Source organism: Leuresthes tenuis, unplaced genomic scaffold (assembly GCF_036924035.1).
Source record: "Leuresthes tenuis unplaced genomic scaffold, fLeuTen1.0.hap1 SCAF_16, whole genome shotgun sequence".
In the NCBI taxonomy this organism is placed as follows: domain Eukaryota; kingdom Metazoa; phylum Chordata; class Actinopteri; order Atheriniformes; family Atherinopsidae; genus Leuresthes; species Leuresthes tenuis.
Window position 1 is genome coordinate 11,406,901 of NW_027325370.1, and position 18,386 is coordinate 11,425,286.

Genomic DNA, 18,386 nt, shown 5'->3' on the forward strand with positions numbered 1-18,386 from the left:
ATACAAACACCAGCTATGCATTGAACATGTAGCTTTACACTGGAAAGCCAATTGGAAGGAACCCTAGAGTAGATTCAGGATACGAGGATCGTGCTTGATGTGGCACTAGGTCTCACAACATACCTGTGACAGTTTTTTCACAAGCTACAACTTGAGTCAGGAGCTTCTAACAAGAAAGCTCACGATGGTCAGAACGTTCCAAAAAAAAAAAAAAAGGCCCTAACTCCCTGCTGAGCTGCTGGTAATTAAGAACAGGGCCCCTCAGTCTTCCATGTTTGCCTTCACAGACATCACAGCCCTAGTGTCTTGCTGCCCCAAAAAGGGTCAAAATGCCGAATAGTCTGCAAAAGTGACTCAAAGTGCTCCTTCTGCCACTCGGCGGTATCCCCAGCACAGGTCAGAAGTTCCCCACCCAGTACCTTCTTCATGGCCTCCCTAAATCCTCCCACATAAGAATTTGTGATTCTGCAACCACCAATGCTGCGGCACTTTCAGCCACTATTTACCAGTAAACTGCTTCCCTCAACACTGGCATCCACCAAGTCCTCTGGTTACCGCCATGACAGACACCAATGGCATTGTGGTCACAGTTCCTGTAAGCTGCATCCACAGTGGAGGTCCTGAACACGGTCAATTCAAAATTCATGTTCTCAGTTTCCTCTGGTGGGTGAGAAAAATTCTCTTGGAGTTGTTACTTGAAGATCTCACAGACAGGGGCTTCTGCCAGACATTCCCAGTTCACCCTAAATACCAGCAAACATTTTTATTATTCCAAAATGTTGGGTTATGACACATGCACAGATAATAACATTTACTTATACTCAAAATTGAAACCAGTTTAGAAAGAAAAAGAAAGATGGTAACACTGTTTTACATCAATGTTAAAATTGTCATTGTGAGCATTGCTGCTGTCACAGCACAAAATGAATGCACTCTTCAAACTTTTTTATGTTATCACTCCTGCCTTTGAGAGCATAAGTATGAAGGCAAGAGTGTTACATCAACCTGGCCTGAAAGAAAGGATTTTAAAGCTGATAAGTGCCACATTGTGTGATAGTAGTAGACAATGTAGTGAAATGACAAGCCTGCAACAATGCTAATGAGAAGTTAAATGACAGCTCAGTTGTGATGAAAACAAGTTCCTTTGCAAAATTGTTTCTTTTTTAAATTTTTTTTAAAGAAAGGTATAAATAGGCATACACACGTTACAAAAATAGATTAAAAAATATATACATTAACATACCTATACATATGCAATACATACCTATACATATGCTGATACACAATTGTAAAATTGTTAAATTACAAAGATGAACAAAAGTTGGAGGACACAGGAATGGTGGTGGAGGGGCATAACTGCATGACCTCCAAGCAGCACATTTTAGTTTTCTTATCATTTTCAGTGACAGTTTGGTTTTGTTTGAGCAGCAAAAAATGGTTAGTTTTAATCAAAGAGCAGAGCTTGAACATTTTTGTAGTTCTTTGAATTAACTGTATATTTAATATCTGATCTTTTGACAGGAGAATGGTATTCTATCCACTGGCAAATCACTTCATTCTGATAGCAAGAAATGGTCAATTATTTATTTCTGATCAGGTTGGCTACGTCAACATCCCAAATGTGGTACCAAAAGGGAAACCATTTATAAGTGTTATGTAGAAAACCTTCAGTGAAGTAAACTAACATGAGTTTTTCTATTCTAGCCAAAGGAGAAAACATATTCATAATCAATGTTACATAATCATGATGATTGTTAAACCCTGTGTAAATTACTCTGTCTGCACAGCAGCCATTTCAATACCTTTTGCATACTGATTTGTGAATTTTCCTTCAACCATTTCTTAATGTTTTTTTTTCCCACAAGCATGGAAATGATGAGGCTCAACTACAACTAGTGTAACTCAACTTACTTAAAGCAGAGGGAAATCCTTTCAGACTTTACATCAATGATACACTAATCCCAAGAATGAAGCGCTTTCTTATTCCTCTGTGTCTACTGGGGTCTTTCCTCCTTGTCATTACCCACTGCACTGTCCCAGCATCAGAGTTTCAGCTGGATGGAAATTATATAATTGGTGGACTTTTTGATATTCACTATGTCAGTAGACCTTTTTATCAAGACAGACCAGAAGCCATCTACTGCTCCAGGTAAGTCATGTAAAAAATATGAATATATCTTCCTGCGTGAACGAGAGATCACTGTGCAGTGCCTTGTGGAAAAGTTATTTCAAGATGTTTGCCACACTTTTGTGACCAAAAGATAAGCCCATTTCCTCCAACACCATTGCAGTTCATTTTGAATGCAGCAAATTATAAGATGATATGTTTGAAATAAAGTGTTACTGTGTACTGTACTGTGTAATGAAGGTGTTGAGCTTTCATGACAAAACTCTTGCATCTCTGTTATTCTTTTTTTTTCTGTAGTGAAACACTCACACTACCAAACTATCGGAGATTTCAGTTGATGAGATTTTCTGTAGAGGAAATCAATAATTCCACCAACCTGCTGCCAAATGTGTCTCTTGGTTATGAGATATTTGACCACTGCACAGACACCAAGAGTTTTCCAGGTATTTTCAAATTAATCTCAGTCAATGGCTTGATCCAGCCTTGGTCTTACCCACAAAAGAATCTATCTAAAGTCATAGCAGTTGTTGGTCCTGTAGTAAGCACTCATGCCATGACTGTAGCCCCACTATTCACAGGGGATCTCATCCCTATGGTAAGTATACCAATATTAAGTATTTCACCAGTTGCATTAACTTATTAATATTCCTTTAATAGATTAACTTCTTATGATTAACTTCTCTTTTACCTTGACAGGTCAGTTATGGGTCTTCTGCCTCTGCCCTCTCAAAAAAAAGTCTATACCCTTCATTCTTACGAACAGTACATCCCAATAAAAACACCCTGGATGTGATTACTGACATCATATCACACTTCAACTGGCGCTGGGTTGCTTTCCTTAACAGTGATAATGATTTTGGCATTGATGGACTGGAACTGTTCAGGAAAAGGATTATAAACACTGAGATCTGTCTGGCCTACACAAAGAGCCTCAATGAACATACAAGTTACTCTCAAATGTTCAAGCAAATAGAGACACAGAAAGTTAACATCATTATTGTTTTTGCTCCAAAAACGTACGCTGAAGCTGTCATTGAATCAGCAATACAACTGAACGTCACAAACAAGGTGTGGATAGCATATGAAGGATGGTCTTTAAACAAAAGGCTCCCAAAGATGAAAGGAATCAGAAATATTGGAACTGTTCTTGGGGTGTCTCAGCCAGTAGTAACAATTCCTGGTTTCAGTGATTTTATCTATTCTACTAAAAGCCAGACACCTTGTGAAGACTTGGAGCAGCAGAAGTTTTGTAATCAGGTTTGCAACTGCAGTAACCTGAGTGCTGATGAAATTTTAGCTTCAGAACCCTCTTTCTCTTTTCCTGTTTACTCTGCTGTGTATGCCATTGCTCATGCCCTACATAACACCTTGAAATGTGGAGCTGGCAGCTGTGCTGACAATATTACAGTGCACCCACACATGGTGAGTTATCAATCTTTGCATTTAAAGTTTGCTTACTTGTGTTTTTCATTTCTTGGATTAAAGACTAGCTTCCCGCCAAAGTAACATAAATTATCTGCATCGTTGACCTTAACAAATGAAAGCACAACAGTTGAGACTTACTTTTCAGAAATTCTGGAAAATTGTCAGCAGTAGTTCACCCTTTATTTATTTAGTCCAATATTTAACAAAAATGTCATTAGCTACATGGACTAATAACAACAAATTAGGGATTAACCATTATATAATGATAATGTCCTGATCAAATTCTATTGGATAGCTAATTAATAATTAATGGTTAATTTATGTCAGTTAAGTATGAAATAATAATAAATAATTGATTATTAGTGATTCATTATTTTTTTAAGAGGACCATATATATTATTCTTTTTGTATTTACATTTTTAACTGATAATATTTAATGATTAACTAATCATTAGGTACTTGACAGACTTTATTACGGTTCATTACATAGTAATGGTTCAATGGCAGTAAGTCTCATTAGTTCCTATTTAGTCATCCTGTAACTGAGAAAAATGTGTTACCCTTATTGTTTATGGAGTGCTGTGTGCAAATATTTCACCAGATTTCTATCTATACTTTATTTTCTATTCCTTTTAGCTTTCAAATATTGCCTTGGTAACAAAAATCTAAAATACAGTCTATGATTCTATAATAAACCACGTTGTAAAACCTTCAAATTGGAGCAACACTCTGCAGTTTCTTTTATTAACAGTACAGTTTCAATGCTGTTTAACAACCACTTTCATTGAGAATGCACGCTTATAATTGCCCTTTTTAATTTATGTATCCACATCAGGTTCTAGAAGAGCTCAAGAAGTCCAATTTTACACTGTTGAATCAGAGTATTCAATTTAATGAAAATGGTGACCCCAAGTTTGGATCCTATTCTATAGTTTTTTGGAATAGCAGCGGTGATGCAGAGGAAATCGGCTTTTATCATTTTCACCCATCAGTTAATTTCTACATCAACAACAGCAAAATTGAGTGGTACACTAATGGAGAAGTAAGTTTGTTCGTCTTAAGTTCAAAGATAAAGGACAAATCTAGTCTGGGTTTTACATATGTGTGATGTTTATTCCATATATGTTATAACATGTTTTGTTTTTAGTTTTTGTTAATGTGTTCAAAGTTTTCATTCTTTACTATGAGTGTTGACATGCTTTTATCCAAAACCCATGAACATCTTACGAATAGTTTCTGATCCTGGTGTCGACTAACATGATTAGGCTTTTCTCCCCTGTATGCCCTCACCCTGTCACTGTTCTTGTCGCTACACTTCCACTCTGTTTGTTGCTCAGGTGCCGACTGCATTATGTTCCCCTGAATGTCCTGAAGGATATGCAAAAAAGCCAACTGGAATCCATGAATGCTGCTTCAGTTGTGAAATGTGTCCAAGTGACACATATGTCAACAGCACAGGTAAATAATTATGCAAGTGGGGATAAAGATGAAGCTAAAGCAGGGCTGGCACTCTTGATTTGATATGATGTGACTCTTGCTACCCTTTTATCCAAGGTTGAGAGGGACAAATATCCAAAAAGAGACACATTTAATTTCCAGTTTGACATCTGGATTCATAAAGGAGTACAAAGCCTCATCATTAAACCATGACCATGCAACATAATTTGGTCCCTAGTATCTATAGATTATTTTATTGCAGATTTAGACAACTCTTTTAAACATGTTGTATTATTTTTGTTTAATTTTCCTCCAATACTAAAATGAAAAAAAACTTCAGTTATGTAAAAGTCCCTCGTATCTATTGAATATTTTATTGCAGATTTAGAGAATTCTTTTGAACGTCTTTGTCTGATATTTTCCATAGATAATCTTTCTATCTGTCTGGTGTAAAACTCTTATAGATGCAAATCAATTTCAGTTTAACAAATTTCATCTTAAAGGAGCATTTATTATGAATGGACTTGTATTTTTCCAGAAGTTAAATCAAATTACTGTGTGCCTCTCTGTCTGTTGGTGTAAAACAGAGGATCCCTACAACTGCATCAGCTGTAAGGACACAGAGTGGTCTAAAGAGGGGAGTACATCATGCAGTCTGCGGCTGGTGGAGTACATACCATTCACAGACACTGTTGCTATAGTGATCATGGTCGGAGCCTGTGTCTTTGTAGCTCTCTCTCTGGCCATGTCTGTTCTCTTCGCCATCAACTACAACACACCTGTTGTCAAATCTGCAGGAGGACCAATGTGCTTCCTAATTCTAGGCTGCCTGAGTCTGTGTAGTATCAGTGTGTTCTTTTACTTTGGTGTGCCCACAACTGCCTCTTGTGTTTTAAGATTCTTACCATTTCTTTTGTTCTATACTGTTTGTTTGGCATGTTTTGTTGTGCGCTCTTTTCAGATTGTTTGCATCTTCAAAATCGCTGCCAAGATCCCCAAAGTCCACAGCCTGTGGATGAAATATAACGGACAGTGGTTGCTCATTACTGTAGCTTTCATGACTCAGGCAATTTTACTTATTATTAGCTACTGTTTTAGTTTTCCCAGACCTTACAATGAAACCTCATGGTACCACGGCCAGATCGTGCTTAGTTGTGATTTAAATCTTATGTCAACTTCTTCTGCTTTGTTTTTACTTGCAATACTGTGCTCTCTCTGCTTTATTTTCTCCTACATGGGAAAAGACCTCCCAAAAAATTACAACGAGGCCAAAGCGATAACTTTCTGTCTCCTCCTGCTGATCCTCACCTGGATCATCTTTTGCACTGAGTACATGCTTTACCGTGGAAAGAACATCCACACTCATAACGCTCTGGCTGTACTCTTCAGTCTCTATTCCTTTTTGTTGTGGTATTTCCTCCCAAAATGTTACATCATCATTTTTCAACCCCACAAAAATACACAGCAATACTTCCAAGGTCTCATTCAGAGTTATACTAAAACAATCAGCCAGTAGCTACATCTTCTGAGTATGATGTGCTTTAGTCTTATTTGAAGTGCAATTATTTTTCTTAGTTCTGAAATGGGTGATAACATGTCTGAAACTGAGCAGTAGCTTTTATCAGTAACCGCAGTTCCACTGTTTAGTAATATTCTAGCTAAACTCCAGAATTAACTCAAGGCTAAGTCATTAACAATAAAAATGTGAAATAATCTGTATGTTTTTTATGTGCTCTGCTGTGTTTAAAGACTGTTTCACTGATCTGTTCTGTACATGTATTAGCAAGACGCAAATTCACTTGAATGCTATGACAATAATGGACTGGTATCTCTAGAACTGCAATGCCAGAGGGTAACTATAATTCTTTTCAGAAATTGAGGTGCGTGCCTTTGTTCAAATATAAATTAAACATTTTATTTATATGAAACTCATACCTTTGTAAAAATAAATTGTCACTCTGACCTTATACATGCTAGCATTGATCTAACACTATTTGCATGTATAAATGTATGCAGCTTTGTATGTATTAAGTCTCAAGTTTCCATTTTCAAAACATAGGGTGAGAAGACTTTCTTTTTATTATACCTCAGTGCTATTTGATAAAAATCAGTAATTAAGAATGTGTCCTACATTTATAACTGAGCAGGAGATTTTCCATCACATCCTCAGATCTATTATTCATGATGAATACAGTGGTGCTTTAAAGTTCATAAACCATGCAGAATCTTTCAAATTACAGTACAAATTACCTAAAACATCTAAAAGCAGATTTTTAGAAAAGAAACTGACACAAATCAAAAATAATTCCATAATTGTTTATCATAATATAACTTTATTAATGTCACATTTTGAAGAGAGGCAGAAGCATATGATCCTTCAAGGTTACCAGTTAATTTGAAGGTTTTCAGTGTTTGAGTGGCAAGACAACTCAGTGTGAGTGGGTACCTTGTGCTATGACGAACAATGATCACTCAAAGAAAAAAGATATAATGGTCTGCCAAGTCACAATTGGAGCCAGAGTAACTTTCTTAACACTTAAAGGCTTCTCTCACATTGCCTAATGTATAATGTAATATACATGGTATATTCTCTCTCTCATACATATGGCAGAATTTACGAAAAAAATGTACTTTGTCTTAGGTATATAGTGATAACATATTACAGCAACAACTGCTTTATATTCCAGTCACATTTGTTATACTAACCATATCTGTTACTCATTTCACTCAGTTCACTGTCCATTAAACTTACTTAATTAGATAACCTTTGTAGATTTAATTTATTTTCACACTTTTCATACTGTCAGTTTGGTGGTAATTGGCTTCATATAATGATTGAATCTAAGTATTTTCTATTATTAGCATTATTATTATGACTGCCCAAAATGGAGCTGCACTCCACTGTCTCACTTTACAAGGACCGATCCCTTCCCACCATGCAGAACAAGGAGTTCCGCCCTTCCACCTGTTGCCGATCTACATTCAAATTCAGCTGACATTTCTGGCCATTTATCACTGTCACCTGCTGTGTGGGTGCAAATTTTCCTTAAACTAATCACCCATGTGGTCTCGTGTTAAATTGTGCAGAGATCATTTGTAAGAGGAGGTGGTCTTTTAGCATAAACCAATGATACTGGGTAGAATGAATTTGTGTGTGTTTGCTTGAGACTTAACTCTGTTTGATCCTATAAAAAATATATACTTTGTAGGAACATGCTTTTGGTACGCTTTGACTTTAAAAGTCAAAATTGGTTAGCATATTAAAACACGGAAATATAGTTTTCAAATTAAACGTAAAAGGAAAATAATGTGTGACTTCATACAGACTGCTGGTCTTTATAATTATATGTAGTGTCACAAATCCAGAGTTTATGGTCCCAGATTAAGTTAAATATAATTTTTTTAAAATTCTATTTAGTTATTTGCTTGTTTGTTTGTTCATTTTGCTTTTCTGTTTTATTCTGAGTTGTGTCTAATGGCCCCCTCATGGACTACTTGGAAAAAGTAGAGATCAGACTGTAAAATATGATAGATCATTTAAGAAGCCTCAACAGAAAGGAAAGGAAGAATATACATATTATTATACTATATTAAAGAATATACAGTTGATACCATCAATACCATAAAGTGAAGTGGCAAACCTAAAAAACTGACAGCATGTATAAAACATTAAATACACGTGGATGGATAATACTTCCAATGCTTAAATGGAAAAGTAAAAAGTATTTTGGGGGTATTTATATAAGTAGAAAGTGAACAAATTGTTGAATGTTTCTCCTCAGATTTGAGAAAGATTTAGATAGTCTGTGCATTTCAGGGTCGAGTTTGCCATCAAAGATTAAAAAAAAGATACTAAGGAAGATAAATCACAGCAGCCAAACACTGCACTTTCAACCAAGGGTCTTTGTAAGGTGGTCTCGGTATTGCATCACACAAACACTTTTGATGCGTCAGGGTTGGGTTTAAGCAATGATCAAGGTTAGCTCTAAAATGCATTATTTTTACAACACGACCGTCACCTTCATAGACTACCCCTGACGTTGCAGCTCCCCAAGTCCCAAAAACCTGTGAGGTACACAATGGTCAGAATGACAGTAAAGCACTTAGAGTAAAGCACCAGGTATAAATGTCTTTTTGGCAGACACCTCCACTCTTCCTAGCAAGCATAGTACAAACATTGTGTGCAGTTGCTCTCACAAACCTCTAGAGGTCACATATTCTTTGAATATAATTAACGTCAATGGCCAGATATGCCTATGTGAAGAAATACCACATGGGAAGGCTTTATGAGGAGTAAGACAGTCTCTTATCAGTGTAAAAGCTATATTGAACGTGAAGTTGTGATAGGCTATGTTATATGCTAGGACAGGACCCCGATTTTGTGAGGAATTCTCTACCTTTTACCTCCATTTAAGATCATTTCTTGGTTAGATTTTGGTTAATTTGATTAAAAATGGTCAAAACAAGTTCAGAAAGGGAGAGGTGGAGAAAACAAAGAAGAGAGTAGATGTACCTTGCCTGGAGTAACTGAATCACTCTGCTGAATGCAAGTTCTGCAAATTAATAAGCCGGTAATGTGCTGAAATCTGAACTATGGCAGAAACCAACTTCGATTTGTTGGCTACTTTTTTAATTAAATTAAAGAAATTAAATTAAATTAAATTAAAGAAAACAAATTAAATTACTTTTAAATACATTCATGCAACATGTTACTTTTATGGAGTCGTATAGTGGATTTTATGAGACACAATACTGACAATAAAGTTACATTTTAATATCAAAATTCATTTAAAAAAGGCTTCACTTACAGTGGACAGATGTGTAATATTTGGTTATGAGGATTAGAAACTGACTAAGATATAGTTTTACAATAGTTTTAAGATATAGTTACAATTTGAACATACAAACGTTATCCTGAAGTTAGAATTCAGGGTCTGTACATCCAGAAGATAACCACAGAGCGAAAGAGAATACAATATTGCATCCAAACAAACTGATGTGTGACATCAACTTTGCCCTCTCTATTCAATGTCCTTTTAACGCACATTGTTCCACAATCAATCACCATGGCAATATATTATTTTTGTAAGAAAATGTTGACTCTATAGAGAGCACCTTACTAAATGTAATTTCCAAACTTATGTAATTGTCAAATATTGTGTCTGCAAGTCTGACATCAAGGAATGGAAGAAACAAACAGTTAATAATTGGGGCTTGGAGAAAGAGTGATTAGAGACATAGATAACTTCCTAAACTGAGTTAATAGGAGAGCAGACCTTTAAAGAGATCTAATATATACCACTTAGGGCAGTCTGTAGGAAAAACATGAAATATGCCACAACTATGTTTTCATTGGTTAGAAATGATGAGACAGTAAGAATCTTTTGTGTTTATTTTCAAAGACGCTGGACAGTCGCCTTCTGGTTCTTCAGCCATGTTTCACAACCGTGTTGCTACCATAATCTAAAAGAGTTAACTGTCGCTGGATCTAAAGATGACTGGTTAAAGGAAGAAACTCTAAAATCTGTAACTAGCTTCCACGATTTATTCTGATAGAGGCATTGCTCTTGTTTTTTTGTGGTGGTTGTTGAATGTCGTGCAGCAGCACTCAAGATATGTTTGCATACTGATTTGTGAGAACTCCTTGAACCGTTTCTGAGTAGTATTTGTCAAATGTCACGCATTAAACCATGTATGGAAATTACAATAGAATATTAACAGGCACCAGTGCGTCATAACATATAACAAGCAATGTAAGTCCCATTAGAGTACACATCAGGCTGGTAAAAGGGAGCTGCAACAATGGAACACTTTTTTGCTATTCTGTGTCTACTTGGAACCTTTCTGCGTGCTTTGACTCAGTGCGGTGCTCCAACCTCTGAGTTTCAGCTGAAAGGGGATTATTTGATAGGTGGGCTTTTTAATATTCATTATGTCAATAACCACTTTTACCACAACAGACCAGAAGCCATCGACTGCTCCAGGTGAGACGAACTGATCAAAAACACAAACTCTATTTACATACAAGTTTGCTTGATGGCACTAACACACTTGTTGCTACATGAAGAAAGTTGATCATTTAGTCTGACCTGTTTTGCTTTTACAAATGTTAATGCACTGCAGTTAAACTACTAAAAGTAAAAGTTCATCCTGCTCTCCTGTCTTCTTTTCCTCAGTCAGAGCTTCAGTCTCTCAAACTATCAGAGATTTCAGTTGATGAGATTCTCCGTACAGGAAATCAACAATTCTCCCAACCTGCTGCCAAATGTATCTCTTGGCTATGAGATATTTGACCACTGTTCAGATGCACTCAGTTTTCCAGGTATTTTCAATCTCATCTCAGTCAATGGCTTGATCCAGCCTTGGTTTGAACCACATGAGAATCTGTTTAAAGTTATAGCAGTCATCGGTCCATTCACAAGCACTCAGGCCCTTACTGTGGCCCCTCTACTTATGGCAGATCTCATTCCTATGGTAAGTTTTGATCAAACCATATGACAAACACAATTTTATATCTACAGTACAGAGTGCAATCTATGTCATTGTCCGCAGCTTTTATTCTTTATTGTCCCTGATGACAATTCATTTCTTTGTTAAACTCTTTTGACAGGTCAATTATGGATCTTCAATTTCTGCTTTTTCAGAAAAGGTTAAATTCACGTCTTTTTTACGAACAGTTCATCCCAATAAAGATGTCATAGACGTAATTGTTACCATAGTGCAACACTTCAACTGGAGCTGGGTTGCTTTCTTAAACAGCGATGATGATTATGGCATTGATGGTCTGGGATTGTTCATGCAGAGGACTAAGGACACTAACATCTGCCTGGCATACAGCAAAGGCCTCAGTGCCAGTACAAATTACTCTCAGATGTTTAAACATATAGAGAGAGATAGAGTACATATCATTGTTGTTTTTGCTCCTGAAGTGGTGGCCGAAGCTCTCATTGTGTCAGCAATTCAGTTGAATATCACCAACAAGGTGTGGATAGCAAGTGATGCATGGTCCTTAAACAAAAAGCTCCCAAAGATGAAAGGAATAGGAAATATTGGAACTGTACTCGGACTGTCTCAGCCAGTAGTGACAATACCTGGTTTCAGTGATTTTGTCCATTCTTCTAAAAGCCAGATGCAGTGTCATAATAATGGGAGGCAGGAATTTTGTAATCAGGTTTGCAACTGCAGTCGCTGGAGTGCCAAAGATATCCTTTATGCCGACCCATCTTTCTCTTTTCCTGTTTATTCTGCTGTTTATGCCATTGCTCACGCTTTACACAACATCTTAAAATGTGGACAAGGTGGATGTAATAATATCACGGTGTACCCAAACTTGGTAAGTACAATGATTAAAGATTTGTTTGAATTCACCCTGTGAATGTGCATGTACCCCTATTATTTTGCCAAAATGTTTACTAGTTGGTTGTAGTAGGACATTAAAATCTGTTTTATCTTGATTTTTTTTTTTATTGTATGTTTTCAGTGTAGAAAAGAATGGGGTGTCAATTAATTAGGATGGCTTTGGAGATTTGGCTGATTAAACTGGGCAGGAGTTGCTTGTGGGAAGTTATTCAGGGTCAACTCAGCCAGGGGTTTCCACCTCAATTCAGTTAGATATTTTGCTCCATTGTCTGATGGATCTATATTCATCAAGTTTAAGCCACATTTACAGAGGATTTGTCAGTCTTACATTCTGCATTTTTCAGATATTGAAATATAACTGTTATGTAATTATCAAAGTATAATTCAGGGACTCAAGGCCACTAAGGGTTTTTGTGTTTATTATTCTGTTTATAGGGGCAGCTTTGTGTATGACCCCTGGTCAGATGGGCACAGTATTTCTATCTAGTATTTTTCTATCTTTATTTTCTTTTGTTTTTGTCTTACAAGCATCCAAAATGAGTGAACTACACAAAATCAGAGGCTTTGCTTTTATAAACTGTAGCGAGTCACTGTTTAAATGTATTACAGATATCCAGCTAATATTTGCTGTCTTACTTTCTAGAAAAACCATATCTATCCAGCCTCAAAGCCATCGAGTGGTTATGTGTTAAAGATGCTACATGAATGAGAATGCCATGCCACATTTAGCATATTTGAAAGAAAATATTAGAATTCTGGTAATGAAGACAACGTCGTGTAAACTTTAAGATATTTCCATTTTTTGTAAAGTAATCTTCTTCTGAGTAATACCTGTCTTGACTCTTCTGTGGCAGTTCTATTTAAATCTTCATATGAAGCTGTTCCTGTGCTGACAAAGTTAGTCATGCTAAGGTCAATTTCTTGCATCCATGTCAGGTTCTAGCGGAGCTGCGGAACTCCAATTTTACACTGTTAAACCATACTGTGCAGTTTGATGAGAATGGTGACCTCAAGTTTGGGTACTACTCAATAGTTTTCTGGAACCACAACGGTGATGCACAGAACGTTGGATATTATCAATTTCACCCAGCAGTCAGTTTCTTCATCAACAGCACCGAAATTCTGTGGTACACAGCTGGAGAAGTAAGTATTCTTTTCTCCGTTCATGTAGAAGAAATCACGTCAGTAGTTTTGTCGAGTCTACGCTGTTAAAACAGAATTTGTTTTGCTTTTACTGGCCCTCAAGGTGCATACATAATTATCATTGTACATTTAAGGATGTACCTTGGTTTAGTAGTCCCTATGCCTCAGTCAAAATACAGAATCAAGAACATTAACTAATCTCCATTATCTGTAGATGAAAATTAATTTAGGAAATAATCAAAAATAATCTGGCACATTTGACTCTATATTGAAAATCTTCCAAAGTTACTGACACACCTTCCTCATTCACATCCACTGCTCTCTGAGGTGCTTTTACTGAACTTATTTTATTTTTTGTCATTTAGCTCTTACAGGTTCCTACATCTATATGTTCTCCAGACTGTTCTGAAGGATACGCCAGAAACCAAAAGGGAATCCATGTATGCTGCTTCACTTGTGAAATCTGTCCAAATGGAACTTATGTCAATGTCACAGGTAGATGATTAAAAAAGGAAAAGCAAATTAATACGACCAGGGCTGCCAGTCATTTACTTGGTGTATATTCTAAGACTGTTAAATAGTGTGTTTTATCATCTCATGTAATAAGCTGTGTCCCTATTTTCTTAAGGATTCACCATCTTCTTAAAGAGCTAATTAAATTATTCCTGAATAGATTAATAGGTGTATTGCATACATTCTATTTTGTTTGTTATTTTGCAGTGTAGCTGAACAAACATCATCACAAATTTAGCTTCCATGTTTTCTCAGCTGTGTCACATCTATTGATCCAGAGGGGATTTTAGATTGACTGGTGATGTCTCTGCCTCCAACAGAAGATCCCTTCAGGTGCATCAGCTGTAAGGACACAGAGTGGTCTGCAGAAGGAAGTACATCATGCAGTCTGCGGCTGGTGGAGTACATACCATTCACAGACACTGGTGCTATAGTGATCATGGTTGGGGCCTGGGCCTTGGTGGGCCTCTCTCTGGCCGTGTCTGTTCTCTTCGCCATCAACTACAACACACCTGTTGTCAAATCTGCAGGAGGACCAATGTGCTTCCTAATTCTAGGCTGCCTGAGTCTGTGTAGTATCAGTGTGTTCTTTTACTTTGGTGTGCCCACAACTGCTACTTGCATTTTAAGATTCTACCCATTTCTTTTGTTCTTCACTGTTTGTCTGGCATGTTTTGTTGTGCGCTCTTTTCAGATTGTTTGCATTTTCAAAATTTCTGCCAAGATCCCAAAGCTCCATAGTTTATGGATCAAATATCACGGACAATGGCTGCTCATCGCTGTGGTATTTTTCACTATGACGATCTTACTGACTGGCTTTTCTTTTGATCCTCCCAGACCTTACAATGTAACCTCTTGGTACCCAAAACAAACTGTGCTTTTCTGTGTGTGGACTAGTGAAGCTTATCTTTGTACTTTGATTTTACCTATATTATTGTGCTGTCTCTGCTTTATTTTCTCCTACATGGCAAAAGACCTTCCAAAAAATTACAATGAGGCAAAAGCGATAACTTTCTGTCTCCTCCTGCTGATCCTCACCTGGATCATCTTTGCCACTGTGTTCATGCTTTACCATGGAAAATACATCCATGCTCTAAATGCTCTGGCTGTTCTCTCCAGTATCTACTCCTTCATGTTGTGGTATTTTCTGCCAAAATGCTACATCATCATTTTTCAACCCCACAAAAACACACAGCAGCACTTCCAAGGTCTCATTCAGAGTTATACTAAAACAATTAGTCAGTAGCTGCCCCCACTGAATATACATGTCACCAAACCTCTAAATGATTAGACTTTTTAAATCAAAATGATTTTTCTCTCAATGTTTTTATAGATCTACAACTGTATAAATTTAAGCTTGATGTTGCAATGTTCTCAACAATGTTGTAAACTCTTAAAAACGTTTTCAGAAACATTGAATTGTGATTGCATGCCAGTGTAAATGTTTCTTTTCAAACTGTTGAGCCAATTATTTCATTAATTCTGATTTAAGAATAAGTAACTACTAATATTCCTTCTTGCTTGACTTTTTTGAACTTGAAGAATGATCTGATCACCCACGCTGAAAATAAACATACTATGAAAATTTGAAAAAATCTTTGTACATTTACATGATCTTTGAAAGTTATTACTTCTGGGAATATGTGCTTGTAGTGGCAGATATGTCAATAGAATCATATGTTATATATTCCATAGGATTGCTTTTTCAACAAATTATCACTGCCTATTTGGTTATTAATGAATCATTATATTTGAAATGTATGCACTTTAATGGCCTTGACCCATGAGGTGAATTTCCATGTTAAGTTTACTCATTCTGATGTTTCATTGTTTGTGTACAGATGCAAAATATCATCAATAGAGATTCAGCAATAAAAAACACTACAAAATGCAATGTTTTCAAGTTGTGTTTTACTAATTTGAGGTTGTTGTAAAGACTGGTCTTGCCACCTGATGGCACCACTGCACAGCGATGCTACAGAATACAAAACAGACATACCTGTGACTTTATCTCACCTTGATGTCGGTTCACAAACATACATTTTAATTTTCCCTCCAACTTTAAACCATTCTCTGCATGGGAACATTGCCCATTTTAGGAGAATAAAATTAAATATGTTCATTACATTAAACAAATTTAATTGTGTTTTCATTGTTTTGTATTTTTACACTTTGTTTCTGCCCTTTTAACAAACAAAGCCTTCACGTGCACTGATTACATAAAAATCCCGAAGCACTCTCACAGGTAAATGTTCAAACTGAGCAGCTTAAATTATACCTACATAAAAGAGAGAGAGAGAGTATTTAGTGCAATGAAAACATGCTAGACATCTCTAAAGACTAAGGACAGCAGGTCTCACTGAGAATCAAGCCACTGACACAAGCATTTTCCTCCATATCAACATTGCTGCGAGGCCACTCTGATCGGATGTGGAATTAGTGAATTAGTGAAATAGTGAATTAGTAGAATTAGTGCGATGATTAATTACCTCTTCATTACAGAAACACGACCCATCCGCCGAACACAAGTGTTTTGGTTTTTTTTCATTTGGAGGCCGTGAATATTTCTACCAACATGATGAACAGGTCAGTTTATGCAGACTGGGCAACCTTTTGTTAGTTCTTCACTTTTAGTTATTGTTCATAAGTTGAAACACATGGGGGACATGACGTCTTACCTCTTCGCCAACACTGTTTATTATCTGTGCTTTTTTTTTTTCCTGTCATCCTGTGATATATCCATGTGTATTAAAGTGCATTTTAACACCTCCTTTTTTCTTTTTTTTTTTACAGTAGATTATCCTCATAGTTGAAAGATTTATGCAAGGGGAAGCTGACCTGAGGCAGCACTCGACCATTCCTTTCTTCATTTGGAAGTCAAAGTTTCACGCCGTGACAATCAGTAGGGCTGAGCTGCCCCACCACGTGAAACGGAAAGAGCCCTGCAGCAGGGGGTATGCGGTAATTCCAGAGGGTAAATTGCCATTTTGTTGTAGCTTTTCAGTATCCAGGCAAGGAAAAAGGGAGGATGGACCGTGAAACTAGGAACGAATTGGTAAAAAAGTGCCACTTAGCATGGCATATGGCGCGTTTGGAGAGCGGAACGCTGACACCAACAAATTGACAATTTCATACCAATTTCAGAGTTATACTCACCACACACGATGTCGTGTAAAATTTAAACTTGTACATGTGCTTGGGATATTTGAGCAGCCTGACAGGGTTCCTCTAGCTGGATGAAATGATTCTAAAGCTCTGTGTAGATAAATCGTTTTGGAGGTACAGGCTAAATGTTTAAAGCAACGAGCTATTGTCGAAAAAATCGTTAAAGATACATTTTTTGATTTTCAAAATAGCCAACATGCCCTAATAAATAATCACCGTTTTTATTTTACCATCTTAAAAAAAAAAAATTTTTTTTAAAAGTAAGAGTCTAAGACGATTCTGCTGAGGGGACACATATTTCTGTTGTAGGAAATATGGAGCGAGGAAAATCGGAGGAACGCCCCGGGGCTTTTCACTTGTAGCTTTCAATTTTCCACTTTAGTCAGATAAAGGAAGAACCCTGGGAAAAGCTTGGCCAGCAATTGCTCCATCCTTTTGCTCCTAAAGCAAAAACAAAACTCACTTTAAATGGAGGTCATTTGCGTTCGGTGGCCATATGGGATTCGACTTAAAATGATCTCCTTTTCCGTGTCCTATGAGAGTGTTAAAGATGAAAAATCTGGCGTTGTCTTTCATTAAACCGTTTGTTTTATTGGTCACATTTCAGCCCTTCATAAGTAGTTTTTAGACTTTGGATTTACATTCGCAAAACCAAAAGAATTTGGCTCTTCTTCTGAGGGAATTTCATAATCAGTGGAAAATTGATTGGGGAGTTTAATTATAAATCCCCAACAGATCTGTAGCCTTCTACTGCCATAAAAGATAAAGTTTCAGCCTCAAGTCGTTTTCATGTTTTTAATCTCAGACCAAATGCATATTTTCTACTTTGTACATAACTGTTGTTTTACGCACGACTAGAGACAGTGCGCCAAAGGCTTCTTGGTTATTCTCATTCAAATCTTGCTCTAGTCGTTCAGAGTAAATGGCAGATGTTTTGCAATTCAAGGCGCATCAATACCCATGCGCTTTCGTCTTTAACAAAGGCGCACTCCTTTTGTTGGGCTCCTGTGTCTTTCACTTCAGAGCCCAACAAAGGCTTCATCCTCCAGCGAGTTATAAAGTTACTTTCCAGTCAGTTCATTTCGGCTCTTGAGAAAACCTTAAGCGATGTTAATGTGCGCCTCTCGTCTTTTCATGCGGTAACCCCGGCACACACAGGCAAACATCAGCCATTGTGTTCCCAAACCAAAGTAAGAAGTCTTTAAATAACCCGAGG

General features: G+C 36.9%; 2 protein-coding genes across 2 annotated transcripts; both read left to right on the forward strand.

The window, feature by feature from the left end:
• Nucleotides 1–1,967: 1,967 nt before the first annotated feature.
• Nucleotides 1,968–6,514, forward strand: LOC140271780 (taste receptor type 1 member 1-like). The gene is made up of 6 exons (XM_072367080.1): nucleotides 1,968–2,149; nucleotides 2,426–2,723; nucleotides 2,825–3,550; nucleotides 4,389–4,595; nucleotides 4,891–5,011; nucleotides 5,578–6,514. The coding sequence occupies exons 1-6, from the start codon at nucleotides 1,968–1,970 to the stop codon at nucleotides 6,504–6,506; spliced, it is 2,463 nt and encodes an 820-aa protein (XP_072223181.1). The 3' UTR covers nucleotides 6,507–6,514.
• Nucleotides 6,515–10,753: 4,239 nt separating this feature from the next.
• On the forward strand, nucleotides 10,754–15,265 carry LOC140271626 (taste receptor type 1 member 1-like). Its single transcript, XM_072366908.1, has 6 exons — nucleotides 10,754–10,974; nucleotides 11,167–11,464; nucleotides 11,601–12,323; nucleotides 13,286–13,492; nucleotides 13,867–13,987; nucleotides 14,326–15,265. Exons 1-6 carry the CDS (start codon nucleotides 10,793–10,795, stop codon nucleotides 15,249–15,251), a joined length of 2,457 nt encoding a protein of 818 aa, XP_072223009.1. The 5' UTR covers nucleotides 10,754–10,792; the 3' UTR covers nucleotides 15,252–15,265.
• The last annotated feature ends 3,121 nt before the right edge of the window (nucleotides 15,266–18,386 follow it).